Consider the following 12,897-nt stretch of genomic DNA (forward strand, 5'->3'; position numbering starts at 1 on the left):
TCAGTGGCCTGCTGGCAATCCCATCCACCAAACTGGCCCATCGTACCGCAACCAGGGAACACGCCATCTCAATAGCTGGCCCCTCAATATGAAACAAACTACCCACACAACTCAGACTAGAACCCTCAACCCAGACGTTTAAGAAAACCCTGAAAAACCTGGCTATTCCAGAAAGCCTTCCAACCCACACACCAGTGACACCACACGTTCACCCTGTGCCCCGCCCCCCTGCCCCCACCTATCGCTCAATATAAGTCAAGTGTAACTCCAACTGTTAATTAAGGTACACAGTTTCAATGTAAATCAAACTCAAGTTCCAATTTATTAATGAATTTTCCCTGATACAATGTAATTAATCAAGCGTAACTCCATTTGTTAATTAACTTTCACAGTGGCTATGTATATCAAACTTAAGTTCCAATGTATTGACCAATTTTTCCCTGTTACAATATATATGACACCGTTGTCATATTATACTACGAGTTTTTCTGTAAACCGATGTGATATGCCAAATCGAATGTCGGTATAAAAAAGACAAATAAATAAATAAATTGATTGAATTTATGTCAGCTAGATTTCTGAGCGACCGTGGCAGCGGCTGCGCGTCTTACCGAGGCTCTGCGATGTAGCGCTCTTGAGTGCCTGCTCTCCAATTTTCTTGATCGCATTAAAGTAGACTTCGGCAGCCTTGGATAGTGCTGGAACACAAGCAGGAAGAAAGAGGGGGACCAGTTCAACTGTGAGATAACTTAGTACAAGGACGCAATTCATAGCGATTTGTGACTCTTAATGTTTGGGGTTGAGGGGGAGGAAGAAGGGAGGTTTCCGTGGTTGTTGGTTTACAAGCATATGAAGAAAATACAATTCTGAAGACAATGAATCAACTTTGCGCAACGGTTGCCCATCACGTTGAGCTTTCTCCTTCTTACCGATCGTGAACAAGAGGGAGGGTTTCTGTGGCTCGCAAGTGGTGAGGTTACCAGCGAAAAGTGAGAATAAACCCTGGCATCTAATGAGCAAGTGGTTTGTATTGTGTCTATGCTATATATGAAGGGCATTTTGTTTAACAAGTTAAATGTACTCCAAATGCTGCTGTATCAGGCCGGTTGGTTTGCCAGCGAGCTTTTTAGGGGTCCACTGACTATTGGGAGCCCATCAGATTGGCCAAAGCTGGTCTGTCGCATCCCTGGATTCCAGTTTTAGAGCGCTTAATATTCTAAAACCAAATGAAGATGTTAGAGATGGACTGAAAAACCCCCGATCCAGGCTTATTGTCGTGAATCCCAATCATTAACTGGGTATTTTCTGCGTGAAGTTTCGCTGAATATGACTTAAAATCGTTCAGAAATGATGTGGTGGGCTGGCACGATGGTTCTGTGTGCTGCAACATTGGATATATCTAGATTACCGAGCCTGGCCTCTGCTCCTCGGGTCAGCCAAGGCTGGCTCACCCCTCTCTTTCCTACACTCACCCCTTATTCCCTCCTCCCCTCACTGTCTCCTGTCCCCCTGCCCACCCCTCTCTCCATCATTGCTTACCCCCTCTCACCAGGGCCAGCCCGCCGATGGTAGGAGTGGAAGTCGCAGAGCGCAGAACCTGTGAGCCCGAATGCACTAACAGGCCCCGCAGTGGTCCTGCCTCTCATATAGGATTGCCGGGGATGAAACACAGGAACTGAATTAGAAAGTCCGAAATGAAATGTGTCCTTACTCAGGATTTTCCCAACCAGCCATGTCTGCAGTGAGCTTCTGGCTCCTGGGATTTCCTCACCCCCAGCACCTGGACTTATCCTTGGTCTTGGGGTTGATAATGGGGGAAGGGCTACAATTCAATAACTTCACTCAGGCTTCGAGCCCCTCCTTTCCCTGTAGATCTTCTCTTCCCCTACCCTCAGATCTCCACTCACACTCCCTCCCCTCCTAGCAGACTGCCATTCACTCTTTCCTCCACTTTCACTCCCTCAAAATATAAATAAGACAAAAATATTATTTATAACTTAAATGCACCAAATGCTAAACCCAGAATAAAGACCCAAAAAGAACAGAATAGGGCCACTTGTTGAGTTTTGCACATATCCAGTGATGAGCTGCCCATTTTTTACCATGGGGTTCTCACCAGTTCTGATCTACTTGATAAGACATTGTTTTCATAAATGTATTCAGCTTTACACTCTCTCTCTGCATATAAGAAAACAATAAATTGTACATAGAACATTTGATAACTTAATACTCAAAAAGTAATATTCCAATCACGGGATTCTGGGAAGAGTGCAAAACCTACAACGTAAAAGCTATAAAAAAAATGTTATACATGAGCTTTTGCGACCACATGGGTGATTTCTTCAGATGTCACATCTGAAGAAGGGTCTGAAACATTTTTTTGATCCAATAAAGGTCATCACAGTCTATAGAGAATCTTGTATCCTATTGACCTGGAGCCATACAGCTGCTAGATCACTCTGTTACATCTTCTAATCACTGATCTAAAAATAAAATGCTTTTTCTGCTTTTGTTGTTGAGGATTACAGATCCAGATTTCTTTTTTCTGCTTTTGTCTGTCTTCTCTTGATCCCCTTTTCAGAAATGATGTGGTGGGCTGGCACGATGGTTCTGTGTGCTGCAACATTGGATATATCTAGATTACCGAGCCTGGCCTCTGCTCCTCGGGTCAGCCAAGGCTGGCTCACCCCTCTCTTTCCTACACTCACCCCTTATTCCCTCCTCCCCTCACTGTCTCCTGTCCCCCTGCCCACCCCTCTCTCCATCATTGCTTACCCCCTCTCACCAGGGCCAGCCCGCCGATGGTAGGAGTGGAAGTCGCAGAGCGCAGAACCTGTGAGCCCGAATGCACTAACAGGCCCCGCAGTGGTCCTGCCTCTCATATAGGATTGCCGGGGATGAAACACAGGAACTGAATTAGAAAGTCCGAAATGAAATGTGTCCTTACTCAGGATTTTCCCAACCAGCCATGTCTGCAGTGAGCTTCTGGCTCCTGGGATTTCCTCACCCCCAGCACCTGGACTTATCCTTGGTCTTCGAGCCCCTCCTTTCCCTGTAGATCTTCTCTTCCCCTACCCTCAGATCTCCACTCACACTCCCTCCCCTCCTAGCAGACTGCCATTCACTCTTTCCTCCACTTTCACTCCCTCAAAATATAAATAAGACAAAAATATTATTTATAACTTAAATGCACCAAATGCTAAACCCAGAATAAAGACCCAAAAAGAACAGAATAGGGCCACTTGTTGAGTTTTGCACATATCCAGTGATGAGCTGCCCATTTTTTACCATGGGGTTCTCACCAGTTCTGATCTACTTGATAAGACATTGTTTTCATAAATGTATTCAGCTTTACACTCTCTCTCTGCATATAAGAAAACAATAAATTGTACATAGAACATTTGATAACTTAATACTCAAAAAGTAATATTCCAATCACGGGATTCTGGGAAGAGTGCAAAACCTACAACGTAAAAGCTATAAAAAAAATGTTATACATGAGCTTTTGCGACCACATGGGTGATTTCTTCAGATGTCACATCTGAAGAAGGGTCTGAAACATTTTTTGATAATTCATTCATTGATCCAATAAAGGTCATCACAGTCTATAGAGAATCTTGTATCCTATTGACCTGGAGCCATACAGCTGCTAGATCACTCTGTTACATCTTCTAATCACTGATCTAAAAATAAAATGCTTTTTCTGCTTTTGTTGTTGAGGATTACAGATCCAGATTTCTTTTTTCTGCTTTTGTCTGTCTTCTCTTGATCCCCTTTTCAGGATTTCATTTCCATTTCCATTTTCTATTTCTTCTCTCTTCATCACTTCCTCCCCACCTCTTCAGTGAGGAGGAAGTGATAAAGACAATCCACCTTTTTTGTTCATCTCATCTTTTCCATCTCTCCTCTCTGCCTGTTACTCTTCAATTTCTTGCTCTTTTCTTTTCCTTTATCATCTCTCATCCTCCAGTCTCCTCGCCCAATCCTCCACTTCTCTCACTTCCATTCTCCCCTCTCAGCTCACCATATCCCCATCTCTGGGTCTTTCCCCTCTTGGCTGCCCATCTTCCCCAATCTATCTTCTCTTCCCTTAATCTCACTCCTCTGATTTATGCATCTCTGGCACCCCCTCCCAATCTCATGGTCTTTGAGTCTTTCCCCAACAATTTGACCCACCTCTCTCCTTCTGTCCACACTAATCTCCCTTTCTCTATTTTAGTCAATCTTCCCCTCCTTGACTTGCTCCCTCTTTGGCTGTCCTAACCTCACAAATCTTCCCCCTGGTTCTTCCCCCATCCTACTCCCCTAAATATCCTATATCTGATTATCTTTCCCCAGCTCTGCGCAATGTAGTTACAATGAAGGGTCATGGTGCCACTGACCCAGCAGAGGCTGATTGAGCTGTAAGCTTGAAGGAGCAAGAGGAAAATGCTGAGCCGAAAAATAATGGTTATGAAAATAAAAGGCCTAGATTTATTTTATTTGCTGCTTTTCTGTATCATACATTTATGAGCTTGAATCATGATCATCAAATTCCTACCCATGTTCAAATGCCCTGGAATTATTACATTTTATTTACTGCTTATTAAAATAGATATAGTGATATTGTTGTCTGATGGTCATTGGATATGAACACATGGCATAAACGGTTTCTTTTTATCTTCTACCGCAGGAGTTTCCTCCTGCTTTTTTGAGTTTCCACCTCCACTGGGCAATGGCACCATAAGACTTTGTTTGCAACCATCTGGGGTTGTTTCCCTATTTTATAACACCCCCTCTCTCCCCTGCTAACTTCCCACCTAGCCCAACTATCACAGTGCCCAATCCTTATACAGGGGCCAAAGACCTCCGCTACTTCTGGAAGCTTGTTAATGTGCACTCTACTAGGGGGTCACCATCGGGGGATGCCCGAGGGTCCCTCCTGCCCATGGGGGCTGAGAGCATTGCCTCTGCGGATCCTCAGCTCCAGGACAACCTGAAAAGCAGAAGCTGGGCCTGGGGACCAAACCTGAGCTTTCTGCATGGCAAAGCAAGGTGCTTGAGCCAGAAAGCCAGTGTATATATACTGTTTCCATGGGCCATCTTTCCAGGCTTTAGTGCTTAAACCTTTTAACCAATCACCTCCCGGCATAATTCTCCCCTTGGCAGCGTGCACTGCTTTATGCCACTCCATGGAAATGCTAGCCCTCTGCAAGAGAACTATGAGTGCCTAGTGCTCGTCCTAGCTTTCCTCTGACAGACGGTGACTGGCTCCTTCCTCTTCTCATCCCTTGCTAGGGACTGTGCAGGGAAGAATTGCTAAATGACTCCAGGTCATCAGGGACAGAATGAGCCACGCCCAGTTTTGTCTCAATATATCCATGGGGCCACCTTTCCAATTTGCCTGGGAACAGTAGGACTCCAAGTTCATGGCTTGAAGAAGAAAAGGGAGGAGGACACTAATTGTTCAAGAGATTCAAACCTGTGTTAAATTGATTTAATTTCTTTTCAAATTCTCTCTCCACCCTCTTTCTTTCTTCTTCCCTCTCTTCCTCCCCTCACTCAATCCAACAAGCAAAGGGGCCCCAGATCCTCAACAGCAAAACCATTCTGTGGGCCAACCAAGCAGCATGAAAAGTCACTCCCCAACCCTCCTCCAACCTAAAACTGAAGACGGGATTCCCCCCTGATTTGCTCTGTGCGATGCTAAGTGGCAGACTCCGGGTTTCACTCCTTGTTTGGGGTTTTGCACCTGAGGTCAACCAGGGGCTGAGGCATGATAGGAAGGGGAGGAAGCACACACTAGCCAAGGGCCAGGCAAGAAAGCTATAAAGACGTTGCTCACCGTTTAATGCTTGCAGGTAGTTATTTCCCAAGTACACGAGGTTCTCCAAAGCTGGGTTAAACTGATCCAGAATGTTCTGTGACAGACACAATATTGTGATTTTATGTTTCCATAGCACTACAGATTTACACAGAGCTGAATATTAAACATTTACTGAGGGACTTCACCACAGGTCAGTCAAACAGACTGATCCAGTCCTGGGTTGAGGGTGTGTGTGTGTGTGATACTAATAATAAACATACAACAACAGAAAAAAAGCATTCAGCCAGTGTCAGCCATCATCCAGCAATAAGGGCAGGTGTCAGAGCACCAAGATACGGAGGCACAATGATGTCAGGATACAGCCCCTAGCAACAAGATTTTATGAGCGCACCTGCAGCGTTAATCCAGGAATTTCAAGAGCTGATGACACCCTGCTGTTCTCAAAGAGACTGGAAAGGGGAAAACCCAGGGATGGTTTAGCCTGTCACTTCTGACATGTAAAACTCCCACAGGGAGGGTGAATCTTAGCACCTGGGTGCCGGCTGCTACGTGTGACTTGGTTTTGCTTTAGCTCTTCCCTTTGGAGATATATAAATCTTTCTTCCTTTGCATTTCTACTTTTGCTAATTATTACTTTTTTTTTTTTTTTGAAACAAGAGCTTTCTTTCTGTTGCAGGATCATTTCCGACATTATAATTGTTGGCACCAGACTGTAATGTTATGCAAACAGCATGAACATAAGATTTGCCATACTGAGTCAGACCATAGGTCCTTCAAGACCAGTATCCTGTTTCCAACAGTGGCCAATCCAGTACCTGGTAGAATCCCAAAAGGTCGATAGATTCCAAGCTGCTTATCCCAGAGGCAAGCAGTTGATTTCCCCAAATCCACCTTAATAATGGTTTAAGGACTTTTCTTCCAGCAACTTGTCCAAACCTTTTATAAACCCAGCTAAACTAACAGCTTTCGCCACATCCTCCAGCAATGAATTCCAGAGTTTAATAATGTGTTGAGTGAAAAAAAATGTTAGGATTTTGTCTCACTGCCCTGGAGGAAGGCACTCTTGTGGAAAATAGCTAGCTAATCATGCTATAAAATTCCATAACCTCTCTTTCCCAGAAGGAAGGGTAGCTTGTGCTGCCTTGCCTGTTGCAATATTATTGTGTCACCCACGGTCTATTTAAAATTAAAAAAGAAACAAAACCTTGCATGCACAAACGGTAGTCACAGCCAGGGACTGCACTGTTCTCAAAGGCAGTGGTTGTGAGACAGTGGAATACGTGTGCCTTGTTCAAAGTCCCTTGTATTACTTCCTGCTGCCTTAAGCCTGTGTGGAGGGCTCACTTGTATACGATTTCTTTCCGTGTGTCCCAGGCCGCCGCTTTTAATTATGGCACATCAGCATATTGCTGGCCTTGCACCCACATGGTCAGTGAGCATTCAGGGCATACACGGTGCAGAGTGCCATAATGCAGGGTAGCAGGGCTAACTGGGGCACAGTTAGCATCCAGTAGCCCGAAGGTCTCATGCCAAGCTAATGTAGGTGCCCAGATGGCTTACACCGTCATCATGACCTAGAAATCAAACACTTCCACTGCGGGGGGGGGGGGGGGGGGGGGGGGGCGGCGTTCTGGCAATTTCATGCCAAACAGCACAGAAGCACCTCCAGCACCATGAGGGTCTATGTAAGGGGGGGGAAACTAATCAGAGCATGCTTCTGAAAAACCTGACGCAAGGGAATCAGCCATTTTACGTTTATTATATAGCCTACACTAACTGTAGTCTGTACTAGTATAATATGTAGACTATACGAAGAAAAAATACTAATGCAATGAAACGTTTCAAATAAAGATTTGTATTTCGTACAGCTGATGTGAGTATTTTTAGTCTGGTAACCTTTGTTACTAATTTACAGTAACAACTGCAGACCTTTGTTTCTCAGAGTTCACTTGCTCCTGCCTCTCCCCCTCAGGCACGAGGTCCTTCCCCCTCCACCCCCCATTGCCTGCAGCATCACCCAGCAGTGCTAAGTAACTGGGCTACTGCCAGTGGGCAGGGGTAGGGCCTAACTGCCCCAACTCAGCAGGAGGTCTCAGCAGCCGTTTCCAGACTAGGACCTGGATGACAGGATAAGCATGGCTGACGGTCAGGGAATCTGCCGGACTGGACTGCCAGGCAGGGGGGCACTGGCACAAAGGCACTCACCTTGTAAATGTTGATGGTGGAACTGTAGAACTGATCCATTTGGTGAGCCATCGCTCTTCCCCTCCGCTCACGCCCTCTGCGCCGATCAGCCTCCGAGGGACTCTGCAGCAGAGCTGAGCTTCTCTGCCTTCAGACCCCATAAAGGGAAGAAACGAATAGGAGCAGCAGGACTAGTTTAATAATTCACCAGCCAGCTATTTAACCCGATCTCACCTGTAATAAAACACCTGGACAGAAATGTCACCTCCTGCCCGAGACCCAGCTCAGCCGTGCCGTATGCCCTTAAGTGCTTAATATTAACCATGTTTAATACCCCATCAGACTGACATTCCCTGTCCTTGCATACCCCAAAACTCAGCTCCCACAAACTACTATACCTCAAACTGTCACCTAAAAACAGCTCTGCCACACTGGTATATCCCAGTACAAGTGCCTCAAATTGTTATACCCTGACAACACCTATCCTAGTGTACAGACCCCCTAGGTCTCCACTCGATGGCCCTAGTGTAAGCCGTGGTGTTAGAGTTAGGAGAGGGGTATACCGTTCTGAACAGCACCTCCTCTGAGGCTCGCTGGAGGAGTGAGTTCTTGATTGCATAAAAGGGGGGGAGGGGGAGGATAGGGAGTAGTGGTGCATTTTGAGGTTGGCTCTTGAGGTGGAAGGAGCTGTTTCTTTACTGTCTCTTGTCTTAAATCTCATAGACTAACATCTCCCTGCCGAGAAGGGTTTGGCTCAGGTGTGGATAAATTGAATTGTTTGGAAGTCATTTTTGGAAATTTTGTTTTCTCTTTTTGGGAATCCCTGCTCTTGACTGGAGGAGGGGAGGGGTAGAGAAGACCTGCTGTGCCCCTCTCACTACCAGTAGAGGGACAATGTTGATTCGCCATAAGAGAGAGTTATTCTTGGAGTTTTGGGAAGATTGTGGTTTTGTTCTTTTCTTGAGTTGGGGAGGAAGTATAATGCCGCCCTTCCTGCCTAAGGGTTGGGGAAAGTGAAGATCTGACTTTTCCTAGCCCGGGTACCTTTCATCCAGCGAGATCCATCTAAGCAGCTTGGGGAGAAGATCAGGAGTAAGATGATAACTAGAGACCCCACTGGAGCCTTCACCCCAGGACACAGGACAAGGACTGGTTTTTTTTTTTTTTTAAGATCTTGAGCAGGGGTGTTGCTAGGTACTTCAAAGATTTAGGGCAAGGACCTATAGGTCCTTCCTTTCCCTCCCATTCCCCCAGGTTGTCCACTTTTTCCAGACCAGAACTGGACACTTGAGGTCTGGGGGGGGGAGGGGGAACCTGACCACCTGATCTTCCCCTCATTTGCATAAATTTGCCACCACTGCCCCTGAACCGGCTTCCTCTCTCTCCTACCGCTGTTCCTTCTATTCTAGCACCCCTAGGACAGTGGCAATGAACAATCCAACAATGGGTCAACAGAACCAACAGGGCCATCAGTGATGCACTCATCAATTAACTTGAAACACAATACGACTGGAGCATTATTCTCATAGATATATGTAATCCATTAATTGTATGCACACATATATATTACAGGTGCATTGCTCATTTTTCCCCAGTGTTATGAAAATCTTATGAGTGCATCAAACATCCACACTCTTCACTGATCTCTTACTAAGATACTCCCAACAGCTGGCCGAGGGACCCAGACACAGCATAACAGATCACACAGCCACTTACATACAATCTTTGGGTTACAGTATTGTACACATTTAAAAATTGTGCTGAGTTTAATATGATGCTGAAAACAAATTGATAATGAATCCTCTGAAGAAAAAAAAAACAAAACCAAAAGAATTACAATACAGTATAGTGTAACCCTTTTTCCTTCCCCTAGGGCCATAAAGGAATTTATCATCTAGGGCTGTTTTTCAGGTATTTCTCCCCTTCCTGCAGATCCCAAGGGGTGGATTCTTTCTAGGGGGGTTGAAGCCAGTCCTTCATGGCCCAGGTGATGTACTTTGCCTTACATGCGTGTAGCTCTGTATGAGCATATTAGATGCTGGGACGAACAAGCTGCTTGGGTGTTCAAATAAAATTTACTGATTATTTCCGAAACTTCCACCAATGACCAAAAACTATTCCACAAATGAAACTGTACAGTGGAAATTACACTGTCTCTCTGATGCTAGGCTTGTGTCCTGTCCTCAAACCTCCCGGGGTAAAGCTCCCCATGTTTCTCCTCAGCGTGCAAACTGTCCCAGTGTGTGAGGGGAATCCTATCGGGGAAACGCCAAAGCCCGGAAAAATCATACCTGCGTCCCAATGCTCTGCTGCCCACAGCCTGTGTCCTGTTGAGGGCCTCCAGGTTGTTTCTTCCTTCTTCCCACACATCCAGTAGATGTGACTTCTCGGAGGGAAAAGTCTGCTGCACACAGGAAACCAGCTTTTCAAGCCCAGCCTTCCTGTAAGGAGGGGTGGATAAAAAAAAAACAAAAAAAAGGAACCTTCTGCACTTCAAAAATCTCTCTTCAACTGCCAAAAATCTCACTCCTGGGAGATGCTGTCACTGCTGCTCCTTTTCTGTGATTGGAATAGACACACACAGGGTCTTCAGGCCCTGGCCTTCAGATTCAGGAATGGCATTCACCAAAGGGTGCAAGGTTTCGCACCAGCTACTGAATATCCAAAAATCTTAATAAAGTCTCTCTTTCAAAAGGAGGCAGGGAGTACACTGATGAGGAATCTCCTCTAACGGAAAAATGCTAAGTAGACCCAATCTAGCAGGGAAAACACAAAAATCTGCTCCTCACTCTCCCAAAGGTTAACTCCAATTGACCACACCGTTCCCACTCCTAGTCCCACCAAGTAAAAAGAGCTGTCCAATCACAACCAACCTCAGAGAAGGAACTGCACATGGACTGTAGTCTTTCACTAAGCTGGAAAATCAATGGACAGGGATCTTGGGCCATCTAGTGGCTGACCAGGGGGGGTCGCCACACTATTAAACCTCCCATATCAAAACAGCATTAATTGCCAGCACTCAAACAGTAATAACTCTACCTATGAAAAGGCAACACTGCAAATATTACACAAGGCTCTAAACCACCAATACACCACCTATTATGAAATAATAACAAGTCAAACTGCTATAGATTCTTATACAGAAACTACGTGCTAGCAGAATGTCTCACCTTTGTCACAAAAGCAATACACAGACAAGCCCTCACCAAACAAGGAAAAAAAAAGAGACCATAAAGTATATAAACTAAAACATGCAGACAATGGGAAACTGCAACAAGTCAGACTCAATGCAGTGCAACAATGGAAAAACAGAAACATCACCATGCCACATGAAACAAAGTATAAAATACTGATAGTAAAACTATATTCATAAAATTAATATTTCAAAACAGCTGACACAAACATTAATAATTAAAAACTCATACATTTCTTAAATTTCCCAAACACCAATAAAATATAAGGATTATAAGAAATCCCTCGCTCTCCATACCTGGGAACTTGATTTCCAGTCATCCTGAGATTGTTGCTGATTAATCTTGGCAGGGCACACAAATGTTCTCCTCACTCACATACACACATTTTCCAACACACACACACACACACACACACTCTCTCTCTCTCCCATATGCTCTCACATGCTGTCATTTCTTGGGTCTGTGCAGCATCTCTCATAAACATATGCTCTCTCTAATGCACCGACATGCTCTCACACAAGCTCTCTCTCTCCCTGGAATATGCAGGCAGCAGCAGCCTCCTTGAGCTCGCACAGTATCTTTCACACATAAATTCGCTCTTTCCAACATGCAGACATGTTCAGACACAAGTTCTCTCGCATGCTCTCTCTCATACATACCCATGTTCTCTCTCCCTGGAATGTGTAGGCAGCAGCAGCTCCCTCTTGGGTCCACACAGCATCACTCACATACATTTACAAGCTCTCATACATGCTATAGCTCACACACAAGCTCTCACGAACAGCTCTCACAAGATATTGCTCACACACAAGCTCTATTTCTCATATGCACTCACACACACATGCTATTGCTCACAAACATACACACAAGCTCTCTCATTCTCTCCCCATAATGGGCAGAAATCAGGCAGCAGCCCCTGCTAACCTGATAAGTAGGAGCCAGATTGAGGAATTGAACCCAGGTCTTTTGTTCTGCAACATCCAATATGACTGCTGAAGGGGAGGGAGCTGGACATCTGTTGCTCTGGCATCAGAGAACAAAATTGGGGTTCCCAACCCCTGGTCATTCAGAACCTGCTACCAGGAGGGATGGTCCCACCAGGACCTAACAACCTCCTGGGAGGAGAATCTCAGGTACAGAACCACAGGTTTGCACCACCTCCATCTGCTGGAGACAGAGAAATACTGAAGAGATGCAGGTGGCACACCGAGTTAAGAAGCAGTGCCTGCAAACCTTTCTCTGTCTCCATCTGCTGGAAGGGAGGCAAAACCCAGGAGTCTGGACTGATCTGGATATGTACAGGGAATGTGACTTACCTTTCCAGGCTTATGCAATGTCCACTCCCATTGTATCCAGAAGCTATTCTTTTTTACAGTATCTCTTCATTACAACTTAAGTCTAAAGGAGAAGCCTTACTCTTTCGTAAAGTGTATTTATTGGGCAAAAAAGCTATTTTATTGGCATGGAAAGACACTGTTGGCCCATCTGTCTGGTGTTGGCGTAATTTGCTGCATGATCTTCTCTTGATGGATTATAAGGCATCCAAGCAATCTTTTAAGACCCAACAGAACTTTTTGAGGACATGGTCTAGTTATCTTCACTCTCTTTCTCCAAGAGCAAGAAGCCTAATTCTCAACAATGCTAAATGACCCCCAGCTTACGCGTGGAATATTTGTGTTAAGACATCTTTATTGCTATAAGAGATGGGGTAGG

At 45.1% G+C, this 12,897-nt stretch overlaps 1 protein-coding gene across 3 annotated transcripts in view; it reads right to left on the minus strand.

Annotated features, from left to right (window-relative positions):
* The window catches only part of BAIAP2L2 (BAI1 associated protein 2 like 2), a 92,316-nt gene extending 83,856 nt beyond the window's left edge, over positions 1-8,460 (minus strand). Inside the window, exons 1-3 of one of the 3 annotated variants that reach the window (XM_029590154.1) lie at positions 8,012-8,460; positions 5,825-5,900; positions 612-698 (exon numbers count right to left, since the gene is read on the minus strand). In XM_029590154.1, the coding sequence (XP_029446014.1) occupies positions 612-698; positions 5,825-5,900; positions 8,012-8,062 (214 nt within the window). In that variant the 5' untranslated portion in view covers positions 8,063-8,460. The remainder of the gene's footprint in view (positions 1-611; positions 699-5,824; positions 5,901-8,011) is intronic. The other 2 variants (XM_029590155.1, XM_029590156.1) reach the window with 2 other exon arrangements.
* Between the last annotated feature and the right edge of the window lie 4,437 nt (positions 8,461-12,897).

This window comes from Rhinatrema bivittatum, chromosome 2 (genome assembly GCF_901001135.1).
Source record: "Rhinatrema bivittatum chromosome 2, aRhiBiv1.1, whole genome shotgun sequence".
Lineage (NCBI taxonomy): Eukaryota > Metazoa > Chordata > Amphibia > Gymnophiona > Rhinatrematidae > Rhinatrema > Rhinatrema bivittatum.